The following is a 16803-nucleotide window of genomic DNA, read 5'->3' on the forward strand; positions in this document are numbered from 1 at the left end:
GGCAAGGGACTTGAATAGAAATTTCTCTAAAGAAGATAGGCGCATAGCCTACAGATATATGAAAAAATGCTCACCATCCTTAATCATCACAGAAATGCTAATCAAAACTACTTTGAGATATCACCTAACTCCAGTAAGATTAGCCCATATCACAAAATCCCAAAACCAGACATGTTGGCGTCGATATGGAGAAAAGGGAACACTTCTACACTGCTGGTGGGAATGCAAATTAATTCGTTCCTTTTGGAAAGACATCTGAGGAACACTGAGAGAACTAAAAATAGACCTGCCATTTGATCCTGCAATTCCTTTATTAGGTATATATTCAGAAGACCAAAAATCACATTACAACAAAGATATTTGTATCAGAATGTTTATTGCAGCCCAGTTCATAATTGCTAGGTCATGGAAGAAGCCCAAGTGCCCACTGATCCATGAATAAACTGTGGTATATGTACACCATGGAATACTATGCAGCCCTAAAGAAAGATGGAGACTTTGCCTCCTTCACGTTTCCATGAATGGAACCAGAAAATGTTCTTCTTAGCAAAGTACCTCAAGAATGGAAGAAAAGGTATCCAATGTACACAGCCCTGTTTTGAAACTAATTTATAGCTTTCATAGGAATGCTATGACCTAATTATAGCCTTAGAATCTGGGGAGGGGGCTGGAAGAGGGGAGGGGAGGGGGTGGTTGAGTGGAGGGAGGGTGATTGGAGGGATCACCTCTATGGTTTATCCTACAAGGGTACAAGTGAATCTTTCTAAAAGCAGAGTATGAATGTCTTAACTCAATAACTAAGAAAATGACATGAAGGCTACATTAATCAGTTTGATGAGAGTATTTCAAAATGTATATGAAAACACCACATTGTACCCCATGATTGCATTAATGTACAAAGCTATGATTTAATAAAAAATCTTAAAAAAAAAGAATAGGAATATTATTGTAGTTCACAAATTTAAGTTTAAAATAATTTTAATCATGTTGCCTAATTTCTAATCTTTTTTGACTATTTTGCCCTATGATCTGTTTTCTAGCTTTTATAGAAAATTGTCCATTATGAATGAAAACATAAATATTAAATCCACATAATCGAAAGTATTTAAGAGAAATATAGACTTTAATGATATCAGAAAATGAATTTTAAAAATTTAGATAACATGTATTAAAATGTTTTTAAAAATTCAAGTCAAAGATGTGGTAGCAAAAACAAGAATCACTGAGATATAGATTTCATTAAGTATTAATTTAAGAAGTACAATTAAAAAATTAAAAATATAAACATTATTTACACTCATGTATGATCAAATCATTTCAAAAATTTATAAAGGCCTACCATGCTCTTTACCAAAACAATTTATTAAAATTATTTAAAAATTATGTTTTGGGCTTGGTGCCTGTTGCTCAGTGGTTAGGGCACTGGCCACATACACTGTGGCTGGCAGGTTCGAACCTAGCCCAGGCCTGCTAAATAACAATGACAACTACAACAACAAACAAAAAAATAGCCAGGCATTGTGGCAAGCACCTGTAGTCTCAGCTACTTGGCAGGCTGAGGCAAGAGAATTGTTAAGTCTAAGAGTTTGAGGTTGCTATAAGCTGTGACAACACAGCTCTCTACTGAGGGCAACATGGTGAGACTCTGTCTCAAAATAAATAAATAAATAAATAAATAAATAAAAACTATGCTTTGAAAAACTATTTTTTAATTTTTAAAAACAGTTCATTGTAAAATCCAGTTAAATCAGCTTTTGTCCAGTTGAATAAAACTGCCAAATAAGAGAAGAGGAAAGAAGGGGAAGAAATAATAATCAGAAACATGTAATTGCCAATTTTTTAGGGATACCTAATCATAACTATTAAAAATGGCATACATATATAGCACATATACAACTGGGTCAATAGGAAAACTTAAAAATCACAAGAGTAAACAAAATCAAAAAACAAAACTAAGGAAGAATTTCTTTATGTTTCTCACATAAATAAGACAAAGAATTTTGCAGATAAACTGAGTTTGCCTTAAAAGTCTATGGGCAATGTCCATAGTTAGAACCAAACTAGGTGGGATAACTTGACAGGGAGCCACCTTTGTTAACACTACAGAGCTACTCTCTCGCAGAGGGCCCATGCGGTCTTACCCACGAAAATATTTTCTGAATTCATAAAGTTTAAGAAGGAAGTCATAGGAATATTAGGAAAATAAAATTTCACCTGTGGTGAAAAAAGAAAAAATATTTCTGAATGATTGTATTTTCTAAAATAAATTTTTACCACCATTAACACCTTGGGCATAACAGTAGTCACTTGCTCTGCTGGAAGCTTACTTTATAGCTATGCTACTAGAACATTAAGGCATTTAAAATCACTTTAGTGGGTATTTGGCACTCATTCAGACCACCAGTGTTATATAAACTTTGTAAAATTCTCATCACAAATTCTAAAATAATAAATACAAGTCATAACATTTTAAAATTCACAAGGTTCTCCTCTTTAGGCAGCTGAATGATGGTCAGTGTGAGCGCCTCAGATGCGGGTTCACACACAGCTATTCCCATTTCCCAGTTGTAATTTTTTTTAATTAAATGATCTTAAATAACAACTTTAGGTCTTTGGAAATGGCAGAATGTAACTGCAACTTCTGTCACATAGTTTTGCATCTCTGGAAAATTTAAAGGCCTAGAATTTCTTGAGCATGTCATTCAAGTCTGCTTTTAGCACTGAATCAGATGCAAAGTTAAGTTTAGATATCCCTAAAAAATTAGCAATTACATGTTTCTGATTATTATTTCAGTTCATTCATTATGCTGTAAAGCTTTAAGGCTGAGTGTTTGAATTAAGGAGATAGCAGTAAACAAATTCTCAAACCTCTTTGAATTTGGATTAAAAAGTATTTCCTCAAATTTTTGCATTTAAATATGATTTTTTGATAGATATGCCCACTAACATGTTATTTTCCTTTAGTTAGTAAAATCATTAAATGTTGGAAAGAGCCACTGCCCTGAGTAAGGGGCATATTACATTTACACTAGAGTTCAGTCAGTTTAAAATCCCAATATTGTATTCTTACCTTAAAAATATTTTGGCACTGAAGTGATAGGTTGTCTATTCAAGACCTAAACATATCTCTTGAGTAAACCCACTAATATCACAAAAATAGTCTTTAGTAGTACTGGTCATTATGAAAGTTGAGATATATAAAAATTAAAAAACATAGAATCTGTATGATGGAAACAAATGAAGCTCTCCCAACAATAGCGATAACCTGATCAATTTGGAACTTGCCTGGGTGAATTAGAAAGGACTCTGTTCACTGAGCTTCTTGGAAGTAAAACAATAGACCATCTATAACACAGTTTCTCAGTCTTATGGGGCTCTTGGAAATACCTCTAAATTTCATCTTGAGTTTAGGAGAGCATAGAGATTTAATCCAGTTTAGCTTCTACAGCCAGACCATCATTTACTTATTGTATTACCTGGGAGAAATTATTTAATCATTTTGTTATTCCTCTATAAAATAGAGATAATAATTCTCTCTATATTATGGTATTATTATTTAAATAATTTAATGCACATAAGTACTTTTACAGTATCTAGAATGTAGTAAACACCAATAATTCACCAACTTATAGGACATGTAAAAATGTGGTGACTTGCTTTGGTGTCCTCTCATTTAGTAGGCATATAACCCTGCTCTCTAGCACCAGACTTCCCTAGCACCACATGACAACTGGCAATCATAATCACTCTTGCTCAAGGTCTAAGTCCTAACAAAATAAATCTATTTTTCTTTCTTGGTCAGCACTGTTCTTTGTTCTCTAAACTGTTCATGATCTCCCTAGGTCCTAATCCTTTGCCTTGTTTCCTCTCACTTGTCCCAGACCTGACCAGAGTCACCCATTATACTCCCTACTTGGCAAGATTATGTGCAGCATAAACCCATAACACTGGGCTGATATTCCAAATAGATAGACATCTCCTGGAAGCTTACTCCTTTTTTTAAAAATTAAGTCATAAACACATAGATCATGTATAGTATACATTGATGCCTTTATGGGGTACAGTGTGCTAATTTTATATACAATTATGAAGCTTACTCTTGACAAAATCATTGATGTCTAACAGATAGCTTAAGAGTGTAAGGGAGGCTTAGTATAACTAGTTCCATTTTGCTTTTGACCCCCTGTGGTAATATTCTTTAGGTTAAAAGCTTCTGCTTAGCTCTACATGTAGGCTAAGAGAAAGATAATAACTGGATGAGAAGAAAGATGACAATTGTTTCTTTGCCAAATGGATAAGAAAAATATACACACAAGTAATATGCTATGTTAAAGACTTTTGGGAACATTCTGATCTACCTGACCTTTGTTCTTCAAAGTTAACTGACCCAGATCAGAGAAGTTTTACAACCTCCTTACATTAATGATTTTCAACCGGTATGCCACAGCACACTTGTATGCTATGAGAGGATTTTAGGTGTGCTGGGAAAATTTTTAAGGATCATTACTTAAATTATTTTTGAAAGAAGTTCAAAGCACAATAAGTATATTCTTTTGACTCTTTTTTTGATTAACGTAATTTAGGTTCAAGTGTGCTATGTGATAAAAAAGGGTTGAATAACACTGCCTTAGACATTCACCAACACCCAGATGTCTGTGGCCCTTGGTTACATCAACTCAACAACCTTCTCTCTCCTTCCCTTAAGATAAAAAGGAGCTTAAAATTTCTACTAACTTAATCTGGTTCTTTGGGACATTAGTCTTCCATATTTTTGATTTGCTGGCTCTTCAAATAAGAGTTGCTTTCCTTGCCCCAACACCTTATCTCTCAACATATTGGCTGTCCAATGATGATGATATGAGTTTTAACTCAGTTACTATATCACTAAGTTGATTCTTTAGCAAAAACTTGATAAATGAAATTTTTTTTTTTTAACTTGGAGAGACCATAGTAGAGGTAAACATTGCAGAATGGTACATCAAATGTATTTTATTACACTTAGAAATTATATGAAGACATCATAGTTATTTTATAACATTAGAAATTTTATCAGAAACTATGTGAAGCCATTATAGTTATTTCACTAGACAACTTTGAAAAGGAATTTGGTATAATATGTCCTCCTCTTGTTGAACTAGTATATCTTACTTTTAACTTTTAATTTAGATGCTTCCAACTATGTAGCATCCAAATAACTGTCTTCATTCATGAGATTTATAGTATTTGGAGTTCAAACCAAGGAGGAAAATTGAGCATTCAACTCCAAAATGCAAAAATGATAACAAACTATGGTTACAAAATTTCTTCTTAAACCACTATGGAGAACAGTATGAAGGTTCTTTAAAAAACTAAAAATAGAACTACCTTAATACCCTGTAATCCCACTGGGTATTGCTATATTTAGCAATATAGCCAAAGGAGGGGACTTCGGTACATTGAAAAGATATCTATATTTCCACCTTTATTGAAGCACTAGTCACAATAACCAGAATTTCAAATCAACCTAAGTTTTCATCAATGGATGAATGGATAGAGAAATTGTGGTATATACACACAATGGAATACTATATCATTTACAAAAAGAACAAAATCTTGCCATTTGCAATAACATGGATGGAAGTGGAGAACAATATGTTAGATAAAATAACAGAAGTAGAAGTACAGAAAGACTAAGTTCACATGTTTTCATTCATATCTGGGAGATGAATATTAAAAATCAGTAATCTTATGGAAACAGAGAATAGAATGATGGTTACCAGAGGATGAGAAGGATAATGGGGAGGGGAGGATACAGTGGGGATGTGTTAGATATTTAGGATAAACAATATAGTAGAATCTCTGTAGGCTGACCAATCAAGGAACTGTAACAAATCTGTCAACTTACAGAGGTGGTCAACATAAGGAACTAGGCCTATTGTACTTAATGAGGTGGTCAACTATGGAGGTTCTACTGTATTTGATATACAATAAAGTGACTATAATCCACAATAAGTTAAGGTAGATCTTAGAATAACTAAAAGATTGGAATTGGAATTTCCTATAACTAACACAAAGAAATGACAAATGCCTGAGATGATCCTTACCAAGTCCTTACCATAGCCAACAAGGCCTTGCGTGATCTGTCCTCTATCTCTCATTCACTGCACTATAGTCACAACAGTGTCCTCTTTACCCCTTGAGCAGGCTAGATCTGCTCTGGCCTCGGGATATCTGTGTTCACTTTTGCTGCCTGGAATGCTCATCTTCTTGCTCAGATGCTAGTTTCTCATTGAGGCCTTCCCTGACTACCCTAGTTAATTCACAGCTTCTTTCCCTCTGTAACGTACTCCATTTTTCCTATAATACTTATCACTTTTTAACATTCCACATAATTTACTCATGTATCATGTTTATTATTGTCTTCCTCTGTTCAAATGTAAACTCCTGAGGGCAGCAGTTTCCATCTGCATGGTTTATTAATATTATCTCTAGCACCTAAAACAGTTCCTGCTACAGAGAGGGTGTTCAATAAATTTTGTGGAATGATTGGATTTTTATAAGTATCTCTATTCTTCCTATAAATTATTTCTCACTACTGTTAAGCTCTTCTGGATTTACAGCAAATCTATTCTTTTAAATGTTGATTAAAATATGTTTCTTCTTTCCCCCTTCTCTCTGGCAGCTTTCCTCAGTGTCACTTTGCCCAGCCAAAACTGCAGGGCTGAATAAAGGAGAATAAGAGAACAAACAATGGGGAAGCTAACTCAATGAATTTAGTGGCAAAGCTAAACTATTATCACCATCACGGAAAGACTTACTGCCAGCCCAACTCAACAACAGTGAAAAGTCATTATCATTTTTAAACTCTATTGACCAACTGTCATCTCTTGTGAACTTGAAAGCAATTCACAGACTCAAAATTGTGTGAATCTTTAAATTATGTCAATAATAAATGTGTGTTAAGCAACAGTAGAAAGAAAGTTTAAGTGTGTGGGTTGGAAATCAATCTACACGAATAACCTAAGTTATCAAGCTCATCTTATTTAAAAAAAAATCCTATTTTTAACCTATAAAAGAAACCTGAAATGACATAGAAAACAAATCAGAAATCATTTATGTTTTAAAGATTTCTTTCCATCTTCTTTCCTCAGCAATCATAACCCAAACTATATTTATAATAGGCATAACATTACATAGAGAAGTGCAATAGTGTACTACTCCACAAAGTAGGCAATGTTTCTAGACAGATAATGGAAAAATATTTGGCAAAAAAAATTTTTGTTTTTGGGATTCATTTATCAAGGGATGACAACCAAAATTATATTTAATCATATTTATCATTAAGACCGTAATCAATTATGGATAATATTTACAATCTTATAATTTTCAGTTTTAAAGAAATTACTTCATAAAAGAGAACTCACTTCAGATTATACGTATCATATTCAATGGAAGACCTTGGCACTGCAGGGATCATATAAAGAAATCCAAGATTTTCATTTTCACGTATTATTTTAATGATTTGCAAGGGATCAGAGATGTTGGATTTAATAACTTCTTCCTGGTCTTTGAAAATGTATGTAGGGTAAGCTGAAGATCGAGTCCCAAACAGACCTCTTCTTCCAATACTCGCCCGTGGCAGTTTAGGAGGAGAGGGAGCGTACATCTCAGAAGAGCGCTGATGGATTTAAACAAAGTCAGTTGTTTTTTAATGAGTTTTTGCATACACACTCAGAAGTGACCAAATATTACCCTCAGGACTAAGTATAAAAATGTTCAAGCTATTGTTAGGCAGTGATACTCCTTTTCAGTTTTCCCTGTCCATGCCCATCCCCTTCACACACACACACACACACACACACACACACACAATCCCAGTGTCAGCTCCTATTGCCTCCCTGCTTGGTTAACTCAGTGTTTATTACATGAAAATAGTACCAGCTCTCTGGTGTTCATGGGGGTCCACCACCCTCCTTGCTCAGTTGCTCTGTATCTGTCCTGACTGCAGTCCCTCCTCTCAACCTCTTCGGCTGTTCCAACAACTTTATTAGAACTCATAGTCAGTTTACTTCTTTGTGAATATGAGGGGTGGCTACATTGAGTACTGGAAATCATTGTGTGATAGCCTTAGAGAAGCATATGGTTTGGTTTTTTTTTTGCAGTTTTTGTCCGGGGCTGGGTTTGAACCTACCACCTCTGGCATCCCTACTCCTTTGAGCCACAGGTGCCACCTGAGAAGCATATGATTTATTAATTAATAATTGTCGATTTTATAGACCAGATCTTCTCAAATTTAAATATGCATGTGAATTACTGCAGATTTTGATTCCTTGGTGCTGGGGTGAAGCCTGAGCTTCTGCATTTCTAACCTGCCCCAAGGATGTGGATCTTGTTGGAACACGCTTAGAGCTGAGTTCTGCCCCATATGCTCACACCTTGAGCTTTGCTCTACTATCCAGATCTCACTGCCTGTGCTCTCAGAGCCAGTTACACCCCTTTGTTTCTCTGTGAAAATCTTGGGTGGTATCAACCGTATCCTTTCCTCCTGTGTAGGAGGTTAATCAGTGTGTTTGAGGAAAACTGAACACTAACTCCAAAGGTTAATGTTAAATTAATCTATATCTCTCTGATAGCATAGGGTAATTGGCTTTATAGTAAAAAAAGTCACCATAGCGTACCCGCTTTGCTGAATAACTAATGCAAAGATATTAATGATTATTTTATTACCTATTAGCATAGCTAATCAAGGCTGCCATTTCTGCAGGAGACTTGTTACCTCAAGCTCTGTGGAACAACTTCCTAGAAAGTTTGTGTTTGTATATTCACAGGGATCATTATTCTCCATCTCCGATTAAATATAACCTGATGAACAGCAGTTTGAGAGAAGCTGAGCAGGTTCAGAGCTGAAAGAAATGCGTCTTTAAACCCAAAAGATAAAATGTGCTTCTTCCCCTTATTGGCCAGGGATGGCAGTAACAGCACTGTTCTGTGTGACAGAAGAGGACAAACCTGATACCTAGAGTCAGAGAAAACACTCATGGCCTCACCTCAATGTCTCAACAAGGGCTGGAGTCAACTTTATATTCTTATGAGACTAAAAAATTAATATTTTAACAGAAAATGCATTTATTTTTGTCATTCCATCTTTAAAAAAGTTTTACTTCTTTCTAAGTAAAAGATTTCTTCAATAACGGGGCCACACATTTTCATCTGAGCACTTATTTCTAATTATATAACAAAGTGGGAAGATGTAATTTCATTTAGCAGTTACATATGCTCAAACGTGGGGGTAGGAAATAAAGGAAGCATTCATTTCTGAAATATGAACAACTGTGGTCTTCCTCTCTGGAAGTCACTGTCTTTCTTCCAATTTGTAAGGCACCATCTTTCTTAAATTATCAGAAGCCTCCAACTTGCCTTCCTTTCTGCCTTCCTTCATCTCTTCATTGTTGCATTTCTATTCTAAACTTATTATGAGAAATAAATACTGGAAAAATTACCCTCTTCTCAGAATATGTATCATTCTCTGTGTATATGAAATGTCCTCTTCTCCCCACATTGCCTTTTAATCTCTAGTTCTTTACTGAATTCCTCACTGAGTGACAGTTACAATTAGGAAGCATAACCCATAACCTAACATTCCTTTTCAGCTCTCCTCTTTCATTACAGATGCCCAGACACATTTCTCTCCTTTTTTTAAAATTCAAGTTCTTGAAGCCCACTTTATGCCAAATAAATTAATTTATGGGCAATCAAATCTTTTCTGGCTCTACTTAAGACAGCTCCTTCTGCACTTTACAGAAACCATATTAACTGAGGCTATACAAAAGTCCATGTAATTCCTCATATGATTTCATTCTCTCAGGAAGATCTCACCTAAGCCCATGGTGAGCTCCCACCTCTCTCATCTTATCTGTCTCATTAACTCTTCACTCATTCTCTGAGCTTAGTGCACCTCCCAAGGACAGCTTTTTCTTCACTGGCTGGCTTCCTGACAGTCAGGTTATAAGAGTCCCTTCTCTTCAGTTCTTCATCATTGTGAACCTTAAACAACAAAGGAGAGCTCTTACCATGCTGCAGTGTGCTTGAGTGCTCACTTGTCCACCTATCCACCTTCAGAGTCTGACATCCTCGAGGGCAAAGCTTGTCCTCAGCTCTGTTTGTCCTGTACTCTAGCTCAATGCCTGGAACTTGATCAGTACTTAAATGTTTAAAGAGTGTCAAGGGATCCTCTCAGTCAAAAGCTCAGAGAAATCTTGGCTCTGTTGGTATCTGTACTGTAGGTATGCCCTTCACATTTTCTCTCCTGTTTTTCCTCTTTAATTATCTATAAATATTTATCTAAAGCCAAGCTCTAGTGATTTCTCCCCTGAGCTACTATTCATTTATGCTTTGCAAGGCAACTTCTCCACTCCACAACTCTCATGAGCTATACAAGTTGTCTTTCTAGCTGGCTTAGTCTCTATTTTATTGCCTTTCATCAATGTCTTCAAAAAATGGTATTTGGGGTAAAAATGATGAAAAGTTTTAAAAAGTTACTACATTCAAAACACTATTACGTCTTCTTTTAACATTTAAGAGAAGGTCAGAAAACACTGTAAAATGCTGAAAATTTCTGCTACTATACAAGTTTTCCTTAAGTAATAAAAAATAATTATGCAACATTACCGAAAACAATTTTGCTACTATTCTCTTGAGTTAAAAGCGTGTTAGCAATGCTATACAGAATTAAAATTAGAAGGATAAATTAAGTATTTTAATCTTATACCTGCGCTTTTTTCACAGCATCTTCCTGTATAGCAAACTGAATAGGTAGTTTTATAGAACTTTTTTCTCCAAAAGCAGTTGAAGGTTTGAGGACTCCAGAAGACAATAACTGAAGTCGGTTCTGTTCATATATATATTCTGGCTGCTTATGATCTTGGTAGACTTTTAGCACTGGCTTTGAGAAATAGAGAGACATGTTAATCTTTTTAACATTGGTGAGTATGAGAACTTGGCTTATTTTTCAGTATCGATGGACTCTTTCCCTGCTGGAAATTTATTCCCTCCTTGGACTAATTTTCTATCAAAGCCATAGTCTTAACAGCAACCACCACCATTGCATGTCCCTGGCCTATTGCTTGAATAGGACTTCTCTACTTGGTTTCCTTTAATTTTATACTTTAAATTACCAATGAATCCTTCTACAAATAAGTTATCACATAAAAGACTCAGAGGCGTGAAATTGTATACCCCCTAATTGTCCACTGCAAACCCCCATCCCATACTACCACTGCCGTGGGAAGAAATGTACAATCCTACCACTCTGTCCCAAATTCATCCATCATTTCCCAAGGTCATAGTTGACTGAAAACCTAAAAATAGCTGGCATTACCTCAGGCTGACCTAACTCCAAATTATGGCAATAAAATCCCAGTTTTTAACATTGTAAATAGAAGTGAGAAATTTACCATAATGGATTTTCATTTTTAAGCATTATGAGTTTAGCATGATAACTAATCTCTTATAATGGAAAAAAAAGTGTGAGAGTAAGTAAAAGAAACAGCTGTTATGTTTTCATGTGAATTGCATTTGGTTTTGGATAAAAATCCCTCTTGAGCCATTTGCCCATGAAAGGAAAATGTTAGCTAGTATCACAGAGATAAGGGAGAGCTAATCTTTATTAATAGTGCTAAAAAGGAATAGAGACCATAACCACAAATTGAAAAGTGGGAGAAGAGATGGGGTTTGTTTAGGATGACTTCACAGAAACAAAATGGTGATCTATAAAAACGATAACATTAGTGTACACTGACAAAACCCTTTTCTGAAACCTACTGAAATGAACAAAGAAAACTTAACTGAAATTAAGACGCTAACACATCATAACTAGGATTAGAATTAAAGTAAAGGAACATTGAGTATTAAATGCACAACTAGGCCAGAAGTGGTGGTTTATGCCTGTAATCCCAGCACTCTGGGAGGCTGAGGTAGATGGATTGCTTGAGTTCAGGAGTTCAAAATCAGCCTGAGCAAGAGACCACTCTCTACTAAAAATAGAAACAAAACTAAACAACAAAAGAACTAGCTGAGTTTGAACAACCTCAAACTCTTGGACTTGAGCAACCCTCTTGCCTTAGCCTCCCTAATAGCTGGGACTTCAGGTGTCAGGTGTCTTCAGGTGTCTTGCTCAAGCCCAAGAGTTTGAGGTTGCTGTGAGCTACAATGCTACAATGACACCATGGCACTCTACCCAGTGCAAGAGAGTAAGACTGTCTCAAAAACAAAAACAAATGATAAACACACAACTAAATCCCCACCCCCAAACACACATACATATTTGAAAGTACGAGGCAGAAAAACAGATTATCTTTAAAGTTATAACAAACAGCTGACATCTCAATAGTATCAATGGAAGTCATAAGTTGTAGATTTTTGGATTGAAATTCTCAATCCAGAATTCTATGCCCAGTGAATAGATCTTTCAAGAATTGAAAATTCCTGAAATAAACATATTTCATATAAATAAAATATGATAGAATTCATCACTGGTACAATTGTAACAAACTCTAAAGGCTTTTCTTCAAGCAAAAAGAAATGAAAAGCAATAAATATGAAGTAAATCCAAATAAACGGTAGCTGAGCAAAGATAATAAAAATCATTTGTAGTGTTTAGAATATGTAAATTAAAGAGGTGGTAAGAGGTATAAAAGAATGCAATCTGGGAGGAGGGTAAAGATAAAATTTTGATAGTTTAAGGATATATGTAATTTCTATCGCTAACAGAATAGTAAACAGAATAATGTATAAATTCCAATTTGTAGTTTGAAAAAAGGAATTAAGAAACAACTCAAAGAACATAAGACAGGAAAGAAACAAAAAACAGGTTGGACAATTAGAAAGTACAAAATAGAGGTTTAAACATAAGTATCTCAGTAACCACACTGAAGGAAAATATATTTAATGTTCCAGTTAAAAGACTTGTTAGTTTGGATTAAAAACAAATCACATGCTATGCTGTTTATGAGACATCTAAAATGTAAATACACAGAAAGGTTGAAAAGGATGGAAAAATCATAACAGGCCATTATTTAAGAAAAGAAAGGTGATGTTGGCTATTTTAATATCAGATAAAGTAAACTAAAAGCTAAAAGTATTATTAGTGATAAAGAGGATCACTTCACAATAATAATAAGGCTTAATTTACTGGAAATAAAAGAATTTTAACTTTATGTGTATCCAATAATATGACCTCATATACATAAAGCACATAAAACTGACCTAGCAACTAGGATCATTAAAGCAAAAACTCATGGACATCCCTAACATAACAAAGCGGCAAAATCTTTCCCGTGGCATTAAAAATCCAGGTAGATAATTTAAAAACACTAATAATCTATATGCTGGAGGAAACATAGGGAAAGCAAGAAGACATGTAATGTCCTTAACAATGGGGAACCTTAAAATTTCTAACAGACACTCCATGGAAAACATGACAAGAGAAACCAAGAATAGCAATGGAAACTAAATATGAGTTCTTCAAATTCAAACTTACAGGCTACTGATGCCAAGTCTGAAGATATCAGAGTAGTCTCTCAGTTCCCTAAACCAGGCAGCCTCAAACTATAGCCTGCGGGCCACAGGTGGCCCGCTGAAGACATTTATCTGGCCTGTCGGGTGTTTTTGCTGCTGCTGCCTGTTCTGCTTAGCAGCCAACTCATCCTGGGGCCCATAGTCTGGCCCTCCAATGGTCTGAGGGACAGTGAACTGGCCCCCTGTTTAAAAAGTTTGAGGACCCCTGCTTAAGTTCTCAAAACTAACAACAATAAAGATCTATCCTAGAACAAAGTCACAGAACAACTATGGGCAACTGAATCCTAATTGAGTAAGACAGACACATAGAGGCAAAGAAAAGAGACCATCCAAATAAAAGTTGGAAAAAGGAGCAGAGGAAACAGATCTCAGAAAGTACATTAGCGATCTTTCTAATCAATTAGTGAAAACAACAGATGAGGAAGTTCTGGAGTTTTGAAAACTATCTTAGCTACCCTTTCTTCTTTTACAACCCCACCCCCCCCAGAAAGCACAGGAAAACTAACATCATTTTACATCTGTATTATAAGCAATGAGCAACAGAAAGGACTGTAGTTAACTCTTATACTAAATTATTTTAGGAAAAACATAAAGTAACATAATGACAGCTCCATGGATAGTGGAAATGCTCTTTGCTCACCTTATGAGGATATAAGACCAAATGATCATTTTGAAAACAGAAAAATAAAGAGAAAAAAACCAAGAAGTTGTTCTGCAAACTGTAGCTAAAGGCACCAAATAGTAAAAAAGAGGGAGGCTTCTCCTTAATGAAATAGTACCTAAAGAAAGGAATGATAGAATTTTAACATTTTATAAGCCCTAATGAATTGATAGGCCTAGGTAACGATCATCAATAGCTGCTCATACTAAAAAAAAGAGAGACAATTAGACACTATGGGCCAATTAACGAAATAACATTACACCTGCTATGAAGTAGTTACACCAAAACAAATCTCTAAGCTGAATTAATTAATCCTCTAGATCAGTGATTTCAACCAGTGTGCTGTGGCAACACTGGTGTGCCAAGAGAGCATCACAGATGTGTGGCCAAAATTTTTAAGATCATTAATTAAATTATTTTCAAAAGAAGTTCAAAGCACAATAATCATACATATTAAAATTAAAGCTTCTTTAAATTGACTATATGAGTATGTCATTGTTATAATAAATTAATGTTTTATTGTTATAATAAACAAACACTGGCTTATTTTTAAAGTGAGTGGGGTGTAGCCTTGACAAATAAGGTTTCACAACATGTCCATAGATGGTGGGATTTGACAAGGATTTGCTGATGAACACCAATATATGTCAAAATCATCTGAAGTGAACGAAGCCCTATGACTTAGGAATCCCTTGTGCCTGAAGTAGTAAGGAGGTACAGCTCGTGTTGAATGTGTTGTACAATTATGTCAAGATTTGAAACAGTGAAGCAGTTGGATGCAATTACCTTGCAAATCCTAGTTCTGAAAATTTTCCAAGTATTTTTAATTAACATCTATATTTCTTTTTAAAAAGTACGAGTTATTTATTTATTTTTGATTTGGTATTTTTTATTTTTTTTAACACAGTGGTCAATTAAAATGGACAAGTTTTTAGTAAAGAAACAAAAGTTAGAAGACAACACTAGTGCATGGAATACTGCTTCATCCAGTACATCAGCAACTAAATTAAAAACAATTATTATTAGTATAATGAGGATTATTTATCATTTGGTTTCATGTGTAGTAAAGGAAATCCATCATGTCCCACATGGATAATTTATGGTGAAACATTAACAAATGAAGTTATGGTTCCTAGCAAATTTAAGAGACATGTACAATCCAGACATTCCCTTTGTCCAAAAAGCCAGTGGAATAATTCAAAGGAGTTGCATTCAGTAATACTAAACAAGCAAAAATATGGGCCAAGTATGCAACGATACCAGATAAAGCACAAGAAGGGAGTTACACAGGTGAAGAAATTGTAGCTAGGAAAAGGAAATCTCATACAATCACAAAATTGTTATTTTACCTGCCTGCCATGCAACTGCAAAAACAAGGTTTGGAGAAGAATATGAAAAGGAACTTTTTAAACTTCCAATTTCAGATAATACAATTTCACAAAGTATTAAGAATTTATCTGGAAATATGGAATTTTAAGTAATGTCTCACCTCAAAGAAGTAAACATGTTTGTAATTCAGTTGGATAAATCTATTGATATCAGTGGTAAACCCCAAGTTTTAGCATTCAGATTTGTCTATAAAGAAGAAATCATAGAAGAGTTTTTATTTGTCACTACTCCAAACAACAACAAAGGGCCAAGATATTTTCAATTTGATTGATAATTGCTTTAATTCTAACAACTAGTTTTGGGATTTCTGCATACATATTTGTATAGATGAAGCCCCATCTATGTCTGGAGATATAAAAGGTTACACTGTCTTCTCCACAGAGACGTGTTAGCATCAAAATCATTAGTGCCTGAATTACAAAAGGTTCTAGATAACACAATTAAAATTATTAATTACATAAAAAACAGGCCATTGCAATCAAGATTATTTGCAGAATTATTCCTCAATGAATACTTCTCACATCCAGCTCTTATTGCATATAGAAGAGAGATGGTTATCTCGAGGAAGAGTTCTATTAAGATTTTATGAATTAAAAGAACAAATTTAAAAAAAATGCAACATTCTAAATTAGGTGACTTATTTTTTGATGAGGTTTGGTGTAATAAAGTTGCATTTCTTACAGATTTATTTCAGTGTTTGTACTCTTAATAAGAATATGCAGGGAAATCATGAAAATATTCTCACAGCTACAGATGAATAGAATAGTTGTAGCTTTCTACAGAAAAATTACTGCTCTGGAAGGAAAGGAGTAGAAGAGAAAATGCAGTAGAAATGTTTGACCTAATGGTTAAAAATCTTATTGGACAAATTTTACAAACTGTAGATTTATTGTATATGTACATATATATACAATAAATCTATTTACTTATTACAATCAGATTTATTATAGGTGTACAAATTTTGAAAAATGTTTTCTTGCACCTGCACTTAATATGTCTCTGGATTGGGTGAGAAATCTCTTTAAGAGCGCATACGTGTGTCAGCAAATTTAAATTTTACAGAAGGGGAAGAGTTAGCAGAAATAAGAAATGACGGTGGATTGCAATTAAAATATTCAACAATAGATATTACAACCTTCTGGGTATCTCTCTAGGGTGAATTTCCAAATATTACAAAAAAGCAACAGAAATGCTTCTTC

At 34.6% G+C, this 16803-nt stretch overlaps 1 protein-coding gene across 1 annotated transcript in view; it reads right to left on the minus strand.

The window, feature by feature from the left end:
* Window positions 1–16803, minus strand: part of DNAH6 (dynein axonemal heavy chain 6) — a 302446-nt gene that overhangs the window by 273214 nt on the left and 12429 nt on the right. The window contains exons 3-4 of the mRNA XM_012811001.2: window positions 10750–10921; window positions 7404–7668 (exon numbers count right to left, since the gene is read on the minus strand). Of these exons, the coding sequence (XP_012666455.1) occupies window positions 7404–7668; window positions 10750–10921 (437 nt within the window). The remainder of the gene's footprint in view (window positions 1–7403; window positions 7669–10749; window positions 10922–16803) is intronic.

The sequence above is a fragment of the Otolemur garnettii genome, unplaced genomic scaffold (genome assembly GCF_000181295.1).
Source record: "Otolemur garnettii isolate 467f Iridium unplaced genomic scaffold, OtoGar3 scaffold00147, whole genome shotgun sequence".
NCBI classification, from domain to species: Eukaryota; Metazoa; Chordata; class Mammalia; order Primates; family Galagidae; genus Otolemur; species Otolemur garnettii.